The 19,258-nt window shown below is 36.0% G+C and overlaps 1 protein-coding gene across 3 annotated transcripts in view; it reads left to right on the top strand.

Annotated features, from left to right (window-relative positions):
* The window catches only part of CERT1 (ceramide transporter 1), a 126,075-nt gene that overhangs the window by 57,661 nt on the left and 49,156 nt on the right, over positions 1-19,258 (top strand). For 2 of the 3 annotated variants that reach the window (XM_058565035.1, XM_058564943.1), the window contains exons 4-6: positions 9,711-9,818; positions 10,888-11,026; positions 16,452-16,535. In XM_058565035.1, coding sequence (XP_058421018.1) covers positions 9,711-9,818; positions 10,888-11,026; positions 16,452-16,535 — 331 coding nt within the window. The remainder of the gene's footprint in view (positions 1-9,710; positions 9,819-10,887; positions 11,027-16,451; positions 16,536-19,258) is intronic. The other variant, XM_058564865.1, reaches the window with a different exon arrangement.

Here is a 19,258-nt window from a genome sequence, read left to right as displayed (position 1 = left end):
TAGTGTATATTTTGTGTAAGTAATTTCATGGGATCTGTGGATTAGAACCAATTTTCCATTTACCTATTTGCCTCATACCGCGGTGATAGAGAGAAGGAAATGGAATCAAATTTTACTTCTCCTTTACGTTCAAGAGTTTTAATTTTTGAGGAAAGGACAAATCTAATAGTTGCCAGAGTAATCAGGGCTCTGCCATTTTCTCTGATAAGTTGTAGAAAAACCCAAATACATAGAAAAACCAAGTACACAACTAAACTTGATTAACCAGCAAAGAATCTTCGTTATGTTTCTGGATGTTTCTCTCATTAAGATTAGGAATTTGGTTAGTTCCTAACAGTGGGAGTTAATTGCTAAATTGCTTGCAGTAATCGGTACATGGTTAGTAAATTTTTTTAACACGTAAATGTAGATGGTGTCACACTACCAGCACTTTTGTGGTTGTTGAAATCAAGGAGGAAAACATGGTACCAACCCTCTTTAATATTCTTACTATTCTGGAATAAAAATAATTCAGCTGTCAAGGGCTTTTAAAATAACTTTGTTAGTTTTTGTTGCTTACAGTTTTGAAAGCTGAATTCACCTGAGCCAGCATCTGTACTTTGTACTTCCGTATGTTGCCTAAATACTTAATAAAGTATATCATCTTGAAAAGAGGGGATAAGTGTCAGAATTTATATAGTTTTCAGCCAGGTTCTTTTATCTGGGGAAGGTATCTTTTACCAAGATGGTAAAAGAGGTTACATGGAACAGTGAAGAAAGAAGGTATTTAGGTAGCTAATATTAACTGTGTAGCCAGTTGAGGAGATATAACTTGACGACATTTTATGTCAAAAAGACAGACTTCCACAAATCGATAAGAAAAGTTTACACAGCTCAATTTAAAAACAACAAAAAAAAAGCCAAAAGACTTAAACTGGCACTTCATAAAAGAGAATATCCAAATGGGTAATAAACATTTGAAAAGGTTCTCTATGCCATTAGTCATCAGGGAAATGCAAATTGAAACCACAGTAGAGATACCACAATATACCTGTCAGAGTGGCTTAAAAAAAAGACTTAATACCAAGTGTTGGCAAGGACATGGAGCAACAGGTGTAAATTGGTGCAAACACTTTGGAAAACAGTTTTGCAATAATACTAAAACTGAATATAGTCATCTGTTCAGGTCAGATGAATATTGAAAATTTGCCAAGATCCTGCAGGTATTGATATCGTAGGTCTGTTCATTTTAGTTAAGCTTTTTCAGGTTACAAAGAGTACAGGCCAACCCATGCTAACCTTGAGAAATGGGAATATTGCCAGGAACCAAGAAACTTTAGAATGCTCTACCTGCAAAGAAGGTCAGAACTATATACTGAGCTCTGAGTGCTCTTATTGTTGACAAAACCCAGCTACTCTCCTACCCCCTGCCCCACCTACAACTAATGTAGCTTAGTTTCATTCCATTATTTCTTCTCTCTCTTTCATAGCTCCTGGTTGTTTACTCATGAGTTTTGCTCTCCCATTCCACTCTTAGTTTTTTTCCTTGGTTCGTCATGACCTTTTTCCTATCTTTGACTTCTTTTCAATTTCAACTCCCACTGCAAACTGCACTAATCTCTTGGCTTTTCCCAAAGTAAATGTCTTGAGAAAATCTGATCACCTTTTCACTCCAGGTTACTATGAATTGGCCACCCTCAGTCCATTTATAATTAATTGTGTACTTACTTCTGCTCGAAGGATAAGTTGGGATTGATAGTTATACAAATATAATGTTCTGAAAATGGATTCTATGATTTTTTAGAGTTTACCAAACTTGCAAGTTTTTATAATGCTTACCACGTATTTGCTGCTCACAATTTAGGTGAATATCACTAGATTTTCAGCTTATTTCTCTATCTTTTCTTGGTTTGTAATTTGCTTGCAAAATGTTTCTTTAGATAAGAAAGGTAAAGAAAAAAAGGCAATCTAGAGTTGAATCACTATTCCATATAACTGTTCCTATAGAAAATATTAAAATGAAGTTATATGCTACAAAAGCCATTTTTTACGATGTTTCAGTATTGTATTTGAATTTTTATTTAATCAGGAGGGAAGATTTCTGACAGTCAGTGTGACAGATGAGATTCTACTTTTTCTATATTTGATGTGGAAAAGTAATTGTGGGTGGCATGTCTTATGCATATTGACAGCAGTGGAAACTACTTTCTAATTTTACTTGCTGAGTATGTTGGACGTTAGCTGGGAGAAAATGTTTCTTAAAAAAATCAAAGAGCACAAAACTGCTTTTTTTCATCAAATAAATCTTATAGCTAATAGGCTAAAAATGATTTTGTTTATGTTGTCTTTATTGCCTGGCAAATATTCTGGGCTTATTTGGTATTGAGGGATGAAAGACAGCATTGGGTTAGGAATAATAAGAATAGGAGCAAAGTAAATGAATGTCCTACGGGTTAAAATGTCATCCTCTCTGAAAACAATTTCGTCATTTTTCATTTTGTACTTGACAGACAAGATGTGCGGGTTGATAGCAGTGCTTATGTCACTGTGCATTTCCTAGCCCCTTGTTCTTTTCAGCAGCACCCATTTGATCTATAGAGGGATAGAGGAGTAATTAGGCACTGTTATCATTTAATCCTCCGTAAAGCCTTTCAGTGCAGATGTTATCCCCGTTTTGCATAAAAATGAAGTTGAATGAATTATGAGAACATTGATCAGTGAGTGGTAACATGATTATTCCAGGAACAACAATCTCAATTTTTTATAATGTCCCTTTCTAGTTAATTTTAGCTTTACTCATGGATTCATAGGTGAATTCCAAAAAAATAAATCATCAGTCAACCCCCTTAAAAAAAAAATCTTTCCCATACAGTTAGATCTAAAATTCTCATCAAGTCTTTTAAAACCATTCCTGCAAATAGTTTTTTAGTGATTAGGTTTTATTGGCTCCCCTCCACCCTGGTTTTTAAGAGTAATATTTGCTTATTACAAAGAAAAAAAGTACAAAACTACCTTCACTACCTTCAGTCTTATAACTGAGACAATTACTCTTCGTTTTAGTGTATTTCCTTCTTATTCTCTGTACATTTTCTCTCTAAAACATTATGGAGATAATAAAGTTTACATCCTGTTTTTTTTCCATCAAACATCGTTTTCACCTTATAACACAGCTTTAATATTTTATTGTACTGTAATTTTGGTACTCATTTGCTTATTATTAGACCTTTAGATTGTTGTGATTTTTTTTTTCATTTACTATTTACTGCTTTCCTACATAAAGGATTTTTCTGCAGTTTAGTTGTGTCTTTATAGTAGATTCTCAGAAGTAGAATTGCTAATTTAAAGGATATGAGCACTTTTGATATGTGTTGCCAAATTGCTTTCCAAAAAGATTGTACTAATGTACGTTTCATCTGCAGAATGTGCAGATCTTCATTTCACTGTAGCTTTACCAGCATTATTATTATTTTTATCTCTAAGTGTGATAGATTAAAAATGTGTTATTTTTTTTATTTTTGTAGAAGTGATATATGATTACTGTAAATAATTCAAACAGTATTGACAATACTGGAAAGTACAAAAAAAAAAGAAAATTCAGGCCACATAGAAATGACTACTGTTCATTCTTGGTAAAGATTCCTTCCAGATATTTATTTGCATGTACAGCCTTATAGTTTTACATAAATGATATCATACTGTTTTGTAGCTTTTCCTCTACTCAGCAATGTTATAAGTATCTTTTCATGTTTGATATAGATCTCGATTTCTCCCCTCTCGTCTAAAAAGGGAACGCATATCCTCTGTAGAAAATTTAAGTTTGGGGCCAAAGTCCCAGGGTCATAAAGAATATTCATTTGCTGGGGCCAGCCTGGTGGTGTGATGGTTAAGTTTGCTTGCTCCACTTCAGCGGCCTGGGGTTCATGGGTTCAGATCCCAGGCTTGGACCTACGCGCTGCTCATCAAGCCATGCTGCGGCAGCATCCCATATGTAAAGTAGAGGAAGATGGGCACAGATGTTAGCTCAGCTACAATTTTCCTCAAGCAGAAAGGAAGATTGGCAACAGATGTTAGCTCAGGGCCAATCTTCCTCACCAAAAAAAAAAAAAAAGGAATATTCATTTGCTGATTATTGTTTTATGCACATATATTTCTTTTAGGATCTTTGCAGAGAAGAATTAATTAATGGTTCAGGTCCCCTGGCCAAATATCATCTTAACATTTCAGCAGTCCTGCGAATACTACTTAAACGTATTAAACCTGTTTTTTCTCGTACTGGCACTTTTAAAGGACCTTCAAAAAGTAGCATTAACTATTTTGCCACTGTCATCTCTTTGTAATTAGGAGAATGGAATTATGGCCTTTTTATTCTGTGCCTATGAAACATTCTTCTAAAAGAAAATATGCATTGGCCCTTTTTTCTAAAGCAAATCATAAAATAAGAAAGTTAAAGAGCAGTGTTGGTATTTTGTTCCATCTGCTGCTAGCTTCTTTTTTTTATTTATTTCCCCCTATATAAGTGTTTCTGGAGTAGAGATATAAAGGAATATCCTGCCTTTGTGGGGGCTGAAGAGGGAATGGTAGCTAACATTTATTAAGCACTTATGATATAATATAAATATTACAAAATATTATTAAAGATTTCTTCACTATAAAACACACTTCTTATATCCTTGCCTATTTCTTCGAGTTCCACTATTTCAAAACAGATAATATCTGCTTACAACAAATAGATGCTAGAACAAAAGACTCCAATACAGCAATACTGATGCAACAAGTGTTAAGTGATAGACAGTAAATGAATATGGAGGCTGATAGTGGTTTAGTGTAATTGTATTTCTACCTCTAACAGGGCCTTGTAAGGAATGTATGGACTTGATCCTGGGAGAAATAGGGAGCCAAATAGGATTTAAAACGGGAAGTGAAGAATCAGATGTCTATTTTCAAAGGACTGTTTTGGCTACAATAGAAAGAATTTCAAGAGGAACAAGAGGTAAAGCACTTAGAAAGCTGGAGCATTTATCCAAATGAGACACTTAATGACCAGAACTAGAGAATGGCAGGGGGAAAATAGAGAAAGGGACAGATTTGAGAGAAGTAGAAGCAACGTGTCTGAATGTTGAGGCAGCATAGCATGATGGTTGACATCATAGGCACTTAAATCAGGAATTAAATCCTGGCCCCTTACTTACCAATTCTTTAACTCTTAATGGTGCGATAATAGTACCCATTTCATGTAGGCTGTTAAAAGGATTTACTGAGATAATGCAGTTAAAGTGCTAGCGTCATATCTGGCACATAGTGTCCTAAGTATTAGCTTTTAACTGTTGTTGTTATAATTTATTCAAGGTGGCTCTCTGGAATTAATATATAAAATATCATTTAAAATTATTCAACTCTTTCCTCAGCCCTCCTCTGAAAGCAAAACAAAAAAGATTTCCCTTATCCCTTAGTATTTGTTTTCTAAAGCTGTAGTGGAAAAATTAACAGACTTCCTTTATACAGCCTCATTTGATTTATCTAGTTATTTCTTACCTCCATTTTAATGTCACTAAAAAAAAAGACAATTGGACCTCTACGCTCCCTCAAAGGAGGAAGGATTTTAAAAAAAAGGATAAGACTGAATTTCAGAGTGTCAAAGTTAGTTTATTTAAAATCATCTTTTGTATCAGATTGGGTTCTTAAAACAGCTTTTGGTACAAAGGAAGGACTTTGTAGCTAACTGATGTCTACATTAATTTCCCCCTGTAGGTATGAGGATATATTATGGAATCTAAAGCCATAAATTATAAGTATAAGAAAGAAGGTGGTCTGAAATCAAGGAGACAGTGGGGGCAGCTGTTATTACCCCTCTCCTTCTACAGGACCAGCTTGTGTTGGGGCATTGTTTTAGTACTTTGGATTGTGATAGGCAGTGTCTTACTGTCTTCTGCCCCTCCAGCATTCATTTAACACTTAACTAGGGTGTGTGATAAGGCCCTGGTTAACCCTTCCAGTCTCATCTCAGTACTATACTTTGCCTGTTTAGATGTTTCTGTAAAGGAAAGCTCATCTCATGCTGTAGTAGAAGAAAATGCAAAATGAATAACCAAGTTCCATAAATGACCTTCAAATGAGATATTATATTTGATATTGGTTTTTAAATTATGATACAAGAATGACTAGGATTTGAAAAGAAGAAAATCTCTTGAGGACTAATTTGAGCAAATGTTCTGTTTTCCAGTGTGATTTGACAAGTGTCTTGAGGGTAAGCAAATATTCTACTCAAAGCAATTAATTGTATTGCCCCCGGGTTCTAGGCAGTTAGAATATGATAAAATCCTCTTTAATACCATTTTCTTCAATATATTTTTAAATTTCTTTGATTCATGAGGTGCCTCAATTCCTAGAAATTATTGTGGATTGAACCTCTCCTCATCTGATACATTATAAATATTGCTTTTCTGAATAAATTGTGTTATATCTTTCCAACTGGTTCAACAAAGGACAGCCTTACATTTGGCCTCCATTTGGATATGTACATTTTTAACCTAAGTTTTGGTATTTAGGCTTAGGATATAGAATTGTAGTTCTAGACTAGCCATATCATTTTAAAGATGAGAAAATTAAGCCCAGGAAGGTGACGACTGACTTGTGTGGTTGTCTGGTGGTCTCAGTGATGCTAGAGCTGTGTTCTCTCTCTGACCGTGTGTTTTTTCTACTTCAGAGGCTACTGCTTCTCTAGGGGGATACATACATATTTGAAAGGCTAAATAAATGAGATTTTAATATTTATGAGCATGAAATTGTCGTGCCAAATTTTCTCATCTCAAATAATATGTTTATATTGACCTAAACAAGAATGAAATTGTTGCCATTACAATTTATTATATTTTAAATCACAACCCTATTGATTAAATTGTCCTCCTGATTATAGTGTCTTTTTTTTTTTATATAATTTTATTTATTTATTTCTTTTTCCCCAAAGCCCCAGTAGATAGTTGTATGTCATAGTTGCACATCCTTCAGTAGTTGCTGTATGTGGGACACGGCCTCAGCATGGCCGGAGAAGCGGTGTGTCGGTGCGCGCCCGGGATGTGAACCCGGGCCGCCAGCAGCGGAGCGTGCGCACTTAACCGCTGGGCCACGGGGCCGGCCCCTGATTATAGTGTCTTGCTTCTCATGTGGTTTGCTTTAAAATAATAATATCGAAGGTAGATGTGTGGATGCTCACAACATAGCAAGCTTATTTGGTTTTCAGAATTTGTTTCTGGAAAATGCTCCCTTGTTGTCATGTTAACATTTAATCTTGCTTGTATTTTCTCTCTTCCCATAATCAAAATGGAAAGAGACAGTATACTTTGAGGGTGGGAAGGCTATGCCACTAATAACTAGATAAATTTTGACACCATGAAGAAGTTACTTAATTTCTGTCTCGATTTCTTTGCTGTGCTTCCTGCTAGAGGGTGTTATTAGGAAAAAGAATAGGCTTTTCGAAAGGTAGGTAGTATTAAAATAAGCCAACCTTTTTGCTGTGTTTTATGCCACTGCTTGTGGAGTAGATGGGCTGATGATCAGACTGTGCAAAATGATATAAAGTGTATCTCCCACATAATTAAACCAAACTATAAAATTTAGCTGTGACTTTGAGGGAGTCTTCAAATCAGTTCTTAGGCATTTCTGGTGCTTTATCAAATTCATAACTTTGAACTATATGGTTTAATTTATCCTGCTTTTAAATGTTCTCAAAAAGTCAAGATACAGAGGGTACAGGTACATGTAAAGGAATTAGTCTAAAGGTTACTATTGGACTTTGACCAATAGTAACCTTTGTGTCAGCTTTCCAAGTATACTGTGACTTGGAAAATGGCACTGACCCCCTCTAGTGGCCAAAAAATTGTGGGGTTTTTTTTGTTTTGTTTTGTTTTTGTTTTTTGTTTTTTCATAAAAAGGATTGTTATAACAAAGGTGTAGTCTCAGTACTGTAGTATTTAAAAGAAGTAAACCTTGTTCTAATATAGGGCATGTTCAGTAAGTGTTTCACTGAACCCAAATGGCATTTTATGTTCATGAAAAACTTGTTCAGGAATACTGCTTACAAACACACAAATTTGGAAAAGAAGGGGTATTTTTGCAAGGCAATTTGTATGAGGTATCTTAAAGCAGACATGTTGAAAGGGGAAAATATTCCTACAGTTAACTGTGTTTAAATTCCACATTATTAATTTTAGCTAGAATTTGATGTTTTCAAAATGCTGTATTGGTGATTAGAGGTTTTAAGTAAGCTCAACTTCTTTTTTCTTGTGTAAAAGCAAGTGGGATTAAGAAAAAGCCAGCCTTTAAAGTATTACCTAAAATCATACCGATGAGATTTTGAAAGCATGTTGCAATTTTTAATAACATTTAACAGTATATCAATTGTGACCATAAAATAATTTTTTGCCATTTTCATCCTTGCTCCTCTCACCCCATCCTGCCATCAGAAAGCAGATCTTATAAATTCAGGATGTGTGTTTTGCCTTCAGACACTCTTGAGAAGCCAAAATAGGTGTATCAGCAACATTGCCACTTTTCAAAATAGTTTTATAACTTCTCTTTTAGAATTATTTTTAACCCCTATGAAAGTGTTTTTAAAATATTGATATCTTTGATGAGATTAGATTTTTGAGAGAAATCCAAAACTAAATCTGAGCCATGTCATGTGAAGAAGAAAGGCAGTCAAGCTTAATTATACAGTTTGAAGCTATTCTTTTAAAGTAGTGAGACTTTTAAATTTTTATACTGCGACTCCCAAAAATGATTTGAGATAGCTCCATTTTGCGGAGCTCCATATCGTGATAGCTCCATATCATAAAATTACTCTAAATGTTGTGGTAAGGGCCGGCCCCATGGCTTAGCGGTTGAGTGCGCGCGCTCCGCTGCTGGTGGCCCGGGTTCGGATCCCGGGCCGCGCACTGGCGCACTGCTTCTCCGGCCATGCTGAGGCCACGTCCCACATACAGCAGCTGGAAGGATGTGCAACTGTGACATACAACTATCTACTGGGGCTTTGGGGGAAAAGTAAATAAATAAAAAAATTATTAAAAAAAAATTTTTTTAATGTTGTGGTAGAACCATCAGGAATGCTTTATGCAATAGCAGCATCATTGGCACAATTATAGACATTTCTAGAATGACTAGTTTTTAAACAGTGAGGATTCATTTGTGTGTGTATACGTATATTTGTTAAACACTTAAATTGCTTATATTTAAGGTTATCTCAATGTGGTTACTGACTGAAATAGAGTGACAAATGAATCTCCATTATTTAAATTGAATAACAATGGAATTGATGTTCATTAGTGTCCTGTATTTTCTTTTTCCTTGGAATGATTTATATAATTTATAATGGAATTTATTTAAGTGAAACTTTATTAGAGGTAGAAATAGAGTTATGCTAACTTTGCTTATGCAAGCAGATTGCCTGTATTTCTTGAGTGGACTCAAACTGCTAATTATTGTTATAATAACCTTATTAATTTATAGGAAAACTTTTGTTTTAAGTGTTTTTTCCAGTTTTATTGAGATATAATTGCCATATAACGTTGTATTGGGTTAAGGTATACAACATAGTGATTTGATATGTGTATGTTATGACATAATTACCACAATAAGTTTGGTTAACATTCATCACCTCACAGTTACAATTTTTTTTTCTTGTAATGATCAAGTATTTTTTGTTTAATTTTTTTCGTATGGTTTACTTTCTTTTTCAGACTGAATCTGGATATGGATCTGAATCCAGCTTGCGTCGACATGGCTCAATGGTTTCCCTGGTGTCTGGAGCAAGTGGCTATTCTGCAACATCCACCTCTTCATTCAAGGTTTGTAGTTATGAATGCTTTAAGTTAAGGCAACATAAATTTGAGTTTAATACTGAATGTTGTGAACAGAACTTATTTGATAGTTTTTTGAAAGAATTTCTATAATGTAATTTGTTTGAAGTTGTTATTGAGTAGTTTTTTAAGGGGTAAAATCATGACTCACACAGTGGCTGGCCCAGTGGCATAGTGGTTAAGTTTGCACGCTACGGTGGCCCGGGGTTCTCAGGTTCAGATCCTGGGCGCGGACCTACACACGACTTATCAAGCCATGCTGTGGCAGGCATCCCACATATAAAATAGAGGAGGATGGGCACAGATGTTGGCCCAGGGCCAATCTTCCTCAGCAAAAAGAGGACGATTGGCAACACGTGTTAGCTCAGGGCTAACCTTCCTCACCGGAAAAAAAAAAAAAAAATCATGACCCATACAAATATAAAACGAACACATGTCAAGATTTCATTTCATTCATTAATGAGATAAGATGTAAAGAAAAAATTTGATTCAAAGGAGAATCTGAAGAATACTGAAATGATTTTGCTAATATATGCAAAACTAGTCGGTATCCGCAGATTAGTAACCCATGTATCTCCACTGGACAAAGTTCATTTGCATTTCATAGACAAGAATCATTTACATTGCTCGCAGTTTTCTGCTACTTAAAGAGTTGTAAAATAGCTCAAATGCAATGAAATCAAAGACTTCTATATGGTTAGAGGACACCCTCTGCTAAGGGTTCCGTAGATGACACTCACCATTCCTTTGAAAAGGCACCCAGTAATATTTTTGCCCATTTCAAAGTCTTTCACAATTTTTCCTCACAATGTGTAATTTGAAAATATTAAATGTTATTTAATATCTCTTATTTCGTCTAGGCTTATCACAATCAAGCCACTAATTAGTGAGTTTGAAGTCTATTCCTGGGAGTATTACGTTGAACTTGACAGCTCTCCCTACCCCATGCCCTTAGTAGTAACATGTAGACCTTAAAAGGTGATGAAATACCATAGGACTAAATAAATTCTAGTTTTGTTAACTTGGATTACATTCCCCCCCTTTTTGTGTTTTGCAGAAAGGCCACAGTTTACGTGAGAAATTGGCTGAAATGGAAACTTTTAGAGATATCTTATGTAGACAAGTTGATACTCTGCAGAAATACTTTGATGCCTGTGCTGATGCTGTCTCCAAGGATGAACTTCAAAGGGATAAAGGTTAATTAAGCTATTACCACTATTTTTTCTTGGAGAATGAATGGATTTAAAGTTTCTTAATCTTAAAGGGTAATGTCTTTAAGCAATAAAGGTAATTATCGTCACTTTTGCTGCAAACCCCATGTAACCAATTTCGGTGTCCATATAACTTGTGTACCTTAATAACATCCTAATTAATCTGATCACCCATACCAGATACCACTGAAGTTTTTTAAATGCTTTTAAACTCTTTATTCCATTAAAAAATATAATGTCTGTCATATTGGTAATATGGGGCATTTCACATGATTATGTCTAATAATTTACCCTATGATGAGTCTTAGTGACAAACATATTTATGTTAAATCTTCCAGATTTGGAATCGATCTCTTTCTCCCTCCTCTTCCTCTCTCTCCTCCTTTCTCTCTTCACCTCTCTTTCTCTCCCTCTCTGTATCTCTCTCTCTTCCTCTGGCCTTTTTCTCATAGAAGAAATCAGTAATGGAGCTACATGTACATTTAAAAATAATTTATAGTGAGTTTTTTTTTTTTTGAGAGAGAGAGATGATCTTCAGGTAACTTACTTATAATGTGAGTTTTGAAGTTACTTTTTCTTTGTTACTGCTAAAGATTTTACTGAAGTCGTCAACATCTGTTCTTCAGTTTTTCTCTTAAGGCAAAAATGAACTACTCATAGCTGTATTACTAAACAGCACTAAGTTCATTCCCAGTATAACTAGGTTGCTTTACGTGGTTTCATTTCTTGGTCTTATTAATTGTGTTTGATCTGAGTTCAAATTCCTTTTGTCTTTGTTCCCTTTTTCTGCCTTCTTTTGGATTATTATTATTTTTTTTTTGTAATTCCATTTTTTATCTCTTTCTTGGCTTTTTAGTTATAACTCTTTGTTGTTGTAGTGGCTACTTCAGGGTTTATAGTACAGGCATACCTTGGAGATATTGCAGGTTTGGTTCCAAACCACTGCAGTAAAGCAAATTTCACAATAAAGCGAGGCACACGAATTTTTTGGTTTCCCAGTACATATGAAAGTTATGTTCATACTATACTCTAGTCTGTTAAATGTGCAATAGCATTATGTGTAAAAAAACAATGTACATACTTTACTTAAAAAATACTTTAGGGGCTGGCCCGGTGGCGCAGCGGTTAAGTGCGCGTACTCCGCTTCGGTGGCCCGAGGGTTCGCAGGTTCGGATCTCAGGCACGCACCGACGCACCACTTGTCAAGCCATGGTGTGGCGGCATCCCATATAAAGTAGGGGAAGATGGGCACGGATGTTAGCCCGGGGCCAATCTTCCTTGGCAAAAAGAGGAGGATTGGCATCAGATGTTAGCTCAGGGCTGATCTTCCTCACCAAAAAAAAAAAAAAAAAAAGACTTTATAGCTAAAAAATGCTAACCATCATCTGAGCCTTGAGTGAGTTGTAATCTCTTTGCTGGTGGATAATCTTGTAAAAAACGCAGTATCTGCAAAGCACAATAAAGTGAAGTGCAATAAAACAAGGTATGCCTGTATGCACGTTTAACTTGTTACAGTCCACCTTCAAGTAATATACCACTTCATGTATAGTATAAGAACCTTACAATAATGTATTTCCATTTCTCCCCACTACTGAGGCAAGACTCTTTGGCGTTCTCTAACCAATTCTCTGTGAATTATGAGGTTTTCCAGTCTGTGTTGTGGGAACAGGTACTTTTCCCTGCCCCGTGTAGGCTTTGGATACTGTTCTCTGGAATCCTTTCAGATGGTTCTTTCCCTGACCTCTACAGTTCCCTCACTTGTATGTGCTGTCAGTTCTCTACCGAATACGCAGGAGGACCTTCTGCCCGTCTCTGGAGTTCTCTTTCTGCGTAGCTCTCTCCTCTCCAGTACTCTGCCTTGTGAACTCCAGTTGCCTTTGTCTCTTTGGACTCTCAGCTCCATTCCCTTACCTCAGAGGGTGCACCGGGCTCCTCCAGGGTTCCTCTTTACTCTGTAGCTTGGGAACTCTCCCAAGGCGGTAAGCTGGAGCAGTCATATGACTCACATCATTTGTTCTTGACTCTCAGGGGTCACTGTCCTTTATTGCCTAATATCCGATGTCTTGGAAACCGTTGTTTCATATATTTTGTTTACCTTCACGCTAGAGGGTAAATTCAGTACCTCTTATTCCATCTTGGCTGGAAGCAAAAGCCCCCATTCCTCTTAAAGTACTTAATTTTGTCTAAATTAAGTAGTCTTGAAATTCTTTATATTTGATACACTTTAAGTTTTTGGTTCTTTGACATTTGTTTATTTCTGTAAAGGCAGTTGAACTTCTATTTCTCCTTCATTAATACCCTTTTTATCAAATTAAACATTACACATCATCTTTCATTGGTTTACAAATAGGCATTTAAACAAAAACAGGATATATACAGAATTGGATTCCTTGTTTATTTTCAAATGATCCACATCAATAGTATATAGCATTTAAAGGACACAAGTGATGGTGGGAGGAGTAGAAGTTGGGATGCAATAATAACAGATTGTATAGGATATTTGAAAAATAATTTTAAACATTACTCATGTATGAATAAATAGCAACAGTGGTAGGCTAATGTATTAGTTTGCGAGGGTTGCCATCACCAAGTACCACAGACTAGATGGTTCAAACAACAGTTTATTTTCTCACAGTTCTGGAGGCTAGAAGTCTGAGGTGAAGGTTTTGGCAGGGTTGGTTTCTTCTGAGGGCCATGAGGGAAGGATCTGTTCCTAGGCCTCTCTCCTTGGCTTAGAGATGGCCGTCTTCTCCCTGTGTCTTCACATCATCTTCCTTCTATAAGTGTCTGTGTCCAAATTTCCTCCTCTTATGAGGACACTGGTCATATTGGATTAGGACCCACCCTAATGGGCTCATTTTAATTTGATTACCTCTGTCTGCCTCTGTAAAGACGCTATCTCCAAATACAGTCACATTTGGACGTATTAGGGGTTAGGACTTCAACATAGGAATTTTGAGAGGAACACAATTCAGCCCATAACAGCTGATTTTCCAATACATACTATTTTAAGAAATACTGATGTTTTTAAGAATACATACTGTGAAAAGGTGAAATAGGGACATGGACCGTAGTTTCCTACTTTGTGGGTCAAAGTCGCCGACCTGAGTCTAAGGATCGCTATAGATGCATTTACATTATGTTATCAAAACTGTCTCTGACTTAAAGAATTTTGAGATCACTGTTGTTCATTAAGTGTGTCATTGAAATGATAATAGCAAACTCACATTTTATTTTAGGTGTTCAGTATTTTCATATAAAATGTTTTCATCAGAATTGCTAGTAAGACAGTCTTAACCTGATCCCCCACCACTCACACACACACTTCAGTAAGATTTAATTAACCTGTTACATCTAGATACTCGGGGATTACAGAAGTAGAAGATATTATCTCTGACCTAAACATGCTGTTTTGTTTTAAAACAAGACATATATACCGCATTAAAAGTAAAAGTTCATCTAATACTGCTTTTCTGTTCATTGTTAGTTTGATAACTTGAAGTAGATAACATTTCTCCACATCTTTTTCCTCCATACCTCTTTCCTGAAGTAGATAACGTTTTCCACATCCTGTAACTTGGATGTTATATCCAGCACATATGAGTGTGAGAATTAAATGAAAATATATATGTTAGCACTGTGCTTAACAGCAAAAAAATCAATAAATACTAGCTGCCATTATTAATGTGGTTAATTTGGATTATTGCAGTGATAAGGAAAGCAGGAATATGAAGATCCAAGGATGGAATTTAGTGTGGTAGATTTGAGTGTCGGTAAGGGAGACGTGTCTGATTGGGATGGAGGATTTGTATCAGGACAGTGGTTTCAAACCATGTCAGACATCCCTTAAAGGTGCCTCAAGGATGGACAAGGAATGCTTGACTGGGAAGGAAAGGAAGAAGGCCACTCTTAGCCAGAGCAGCTCTTGTTTTCATCAGTTTTATGTATTGAGTATTGGGCTAGAAAAAGAAGGTTGAAAATCCCTGTTCGGTGGTACAAGGCTGTTGGATGGTTAGAGGTATGAAAATGAATCCTCAGTAACCCAAAGTAGGTACTAATGAGATGAGTGAAGTGCAGACCTTTTAGTAGTAGTATTTAAAAGCAGCTAATCAAAGTAGTATTGAGTCAAGGTCAAGATCTTGTCTGATGACGAGTACTGATTTAAAAACAGAAGCATGTGCTGTGTTAATGAATTTCTTAGAATTGACCATATTTGCAAATGATTGATGAGAAATGAAGATCCACAGAATCTGGGAACCTGATTAATCTTGAGACTAAGGTATCTGCCGAGGCTTCAATATGGATATTGAAGTCTGTCGGAGTGATGGGCGTGAAAAAGAAAAAAGTCAGATATTGGTATCAGTTAGCTGGGTAGAAATGAATAGTAAATGTTAGTAGATAATAATAGCAGCTTATGATTTGAAAGAGTTGTTATAGATGAGTAGCAGAATTTTTAAGTGGTAAAAAAAATGAAATAGCCTAGTAATTAGAAAACAGCAGTACAGAATACAAGTATTTCCCATGTGATTCCTACCATTTAGTCAAGGGTGGGAATAAGGAATAGGAGTGGGCTCTGCATCCATTGGAGAGAGAGCTAAAGCAGATGAAATATTCCTTGTAGAGCCAAATTACTCCTGAGGTAAACAGATATAGGCAAGAATTAAGACATTAGCTTAGAAGGAAGATTCCTTCTGTAGAAAGGGAGTTCCTCAAAAGATAATAAAATAAGGAAGCCATAAAAAAGCTTGATAGAAAGCAGAGAATAAGTTTGGGAACTGAGGTTTGGAAAGTTGCAATAAGAGTGAAATACATAGTGCACAGGATTCAAGTACGTTAGGCAGTAGGAAAAAGGATAGTAGTAGAAGGAAGAGGTGTGTAGAATATAGGGGATTCTGTTTTTTCTGTAATTGGGTAAGTTAAAAAGGATGTCTGGGCACAGACATACTGGGATGAGTGAAAGTCGATATCACAACTGTAAGTCATTGTATTTTCCCTGCATATCCAGAAATGGTAAATTGAAGAATTCTCAGAGGCAAGCTCTATAGCGTATCCTCTGTCTGTAAGTTAACCTCTTACAGTCCTGCTCAGCCCTTGGAGGCCTCTTATAGACTTATGAAATTGCCCCAAGTAGGTAGGAAGAGATAGGAAGACTAAGAGACAGAGTAATTCATATCTCAGTACCATCCCTTACACGAATAAGAGTGGGTACAGTTTTTATAATAATGTGTTGTATTTAAAGACATTCCACAGCGTATTTACTGGGCATACCTTGATAAGTACTGAAAATACAAAGATGAGTGAGATCTTGTACTCACAGCATCCAGAGTATTTTGAATCAGTTGACCATAAGAATAAACTGGTTAGTTTCTATTTCCTTTCATCCTAATATCCTTAAATTTATTTTATTTAGTGGTAGAAGATGATGAAGATGACTTTCCTACAACACGTTCTGATGGAGACTTCTTGCATAATACCAATGGTAATAAGGAAAAGAGTAAGTAGTACATTTTTCCTCCTCAGCTGGATAAAATACACTTTTGAAAGTTATATAATAACTAACTATAGGGGCCGGCCCCGTGGCTTAGCGGTTAAGTGTGCCTGCTGCGCTACTGGGGGCCAGGGTTCAGATCCCGGGTGCACACCAACGCACCGCTTCTCCAGCCATGCTGAGGCCGCATCCCACATACAGCAACTAGACGGATGTGCAACTATCACATACAACTATCTACTGGGGCTTTGGGGAAAAAAAAAAAAGGAGGAGGATTGGCAATAGATGTTAGCTCAGAGCCGGTCTTCCTCCCCAAAACGAGGAGGATTAGCATGGATGTTAGCTGAGGGCTGATCTTCCTCAAAAAAAAAAAAAAACAAAACAAGATAAAGATAACTAACTATATAACAAGATAATTATCTGAGTAATTTTTAAAAAGCAGTGGAACTGCTAGAAAGTGAAAGTTTCTTCTAGGAAAAGAGGTGGGTAAAATACACATTCTGACATTAGATAATGAGTGGCCATTATTATTTAACCAAGACTCATTCTGAATTCCAGGCATTGGCTCACTTATTTCAGCAGCTTTTGGTAGAATCAGTTTCTACTTCTGAAAAAGTTTATTTCTTAGAGGGGAAACTTTGCAGTGGAATTTGAATATATCTTTAGAGTGTATTTCTCTTTGTTTAACATTTTTTTCTCTCTCCATTTGACAAACTGGTGTTGAAAAGTATATGATCAGTGTTATTAAAGGAAAATTATTTAAATAGCTCTGATTTCACAGCACAGTTGTTTATAGACCCAGGAGCAAGGTGGTTTATTTCATATACCAGTTTATTAATTGTTGCTCTATTTATAATGGCTAACTCATTAGATGGAATTCTGAATTGTTCATTAGAAACCTGTGTTTTGCAACAACATAGATGAACCTGGAGGCATCATGCTAAGAGAAATAAGCCAAAGACAAATACCACATGGTATCACTTATGTGTGGAATGTTAAAAACAAACAAACAAACCCAGAAGCTTGTAATTCATAGTCAGTGCTCTTCTTTTGACATATCCTAAGAAAAAGCTGGAGTGGATTCCCCAAATTTTTTTGTTACGAATAAGCCTTTGTGAAAAAAATAAGTTAATCTAACTGTGCTTATTTTTGCTGAAGTAATGAAGGAATATGAAGTAAAATCTGTGGCTGTGGCATATTTTCAAGTAATTTTTTAAATTGTTGAATGCATGGAAATAATTTTCTATTTTAGAGGTCATATTGGAATATTCTGTTGTTGATAATAAAATGTAATGCTTCTCTCCCTCACCTTTTCCTTCTTTCCTCTTCCTCTTATTTTCATCATGGCTCTCATTTTTTTCCTTATAACCTACCTCCCTCTCAATCTTGCAAAGTACTAGCTTCCTTTTACAAAGTTGTCCTTATAACTTGGGACTGAAATGTTGAACCTTACTGAGTCGTCCAGATTTATATATCTTTATGGAATTAGAGCATTATTTTGGGAAGGTTCTTTCAGTTAAATTTTAATTTCACAGCGAATAATCTGCTTTAATAGAAAAAAGATTTTGTTTGGATATTGGGAAAATTACTGAAAGAAGTTGTAAAACTCCCAGGTCTAATCTTCCATTCCACATATACTCAGCTACCCCATGAACTACAGAGTTCTAGATTCAGGAATACCTAGCACAGCAAAAGATAGGTGTATTGGCCTATCAATATAGTGATTAAATGGAAATTTGCACACTGATAATTAAAATCTAACAGCATTGTTCTTCTGCTTGTCTCCAAGAATTCTGGTAGCCGGGGACTAAATGAAAATGTATGTCCTGAAAGATGCAGTCCCTAGCTCCCTTCTCTTACTTTGTTTCCAGAATACCCATCAACCAAACACGTATTTTCTGATACAAAATTAGAAGGTAACTCTGGAGACACTGAATGGCCACAGAAAAAAGACCTATAAATAGAGATTTTGGGGACATCCACCGTGAAAAAACTATCTCACTACCAGGTCACCCTTTGATGAAGTCCACTAGTTAAAAAGCCCTGCTAGTACATATAGAGCTTCCAGTACCTAACTCTTAAATATGAATGGATAGCCAGATCTCCAGACATTTGAGGAAAGCCTCCAACATCTCTTTTTTGAAGAGACTTAAAACCAAGCTGTAGAAGACAGGGTTATTAAAGTCATTTAGAGAAATACTCTACAAGATGTCTGCATAATTATTTAAATCGTGAGTCATGTTTTAAGTATACTTGTGGTATTCACTGTTTAAAAATAATTCCTTTCTTAGTGTTGATGGAAGTTAACTCTTGTTAATCACCATAGATGAAAAGTGTCTTTCTGTGGTTAACCTTTAGAAATAAGTTAATCAGCAGCATTGGGTATAATCTGGTAAAGTGAGCAGGACATGTCGTCTTTAAATCTGGAACTACTTGATCATAGTCTGGGATTAGGGTGTGTCAGTCATCTCTCAAATACAGAGAGGATCTTAGTGCTAGATCCAACAAGCTTTGAAAAAGGGAGAAAAGACACTGTTCTTGGGAGTGATCATTGTAATGATTTTCACCATTAGGGCCATCATTAAAGATAGTGCGTATGCTGAAGTTTTTAAAAATTTAGAACTAGCTTACCAACCTGCTAGTAAATATTCCAAGAATAGGATTAGGGGGTAGAGGTGAAGACTAGAGGAAGAGTAAAACTTGCAGAGATTCTAAGATGAGATTAAAGG

Source organism: Diceros bicornis, chromosome 1 (assembly GCF_020826845.1).
Source record: "Diceros bicornis minor isolate mBicDic1 chromosome 1, mDicBic1.mat.cur, whole genome shotgun sequence".
NCBI lineage: Eukaryota > Metazoa > Chordata > Mammalia > Perissodactyla > Rhinocerotidae > Diceros > Diceros bicornis.
The sequence above is the reverse complement of the archived record's forward strand: the minus strand, read 5'-3'. Positions and strand labels throughout refer to the sequence as shown.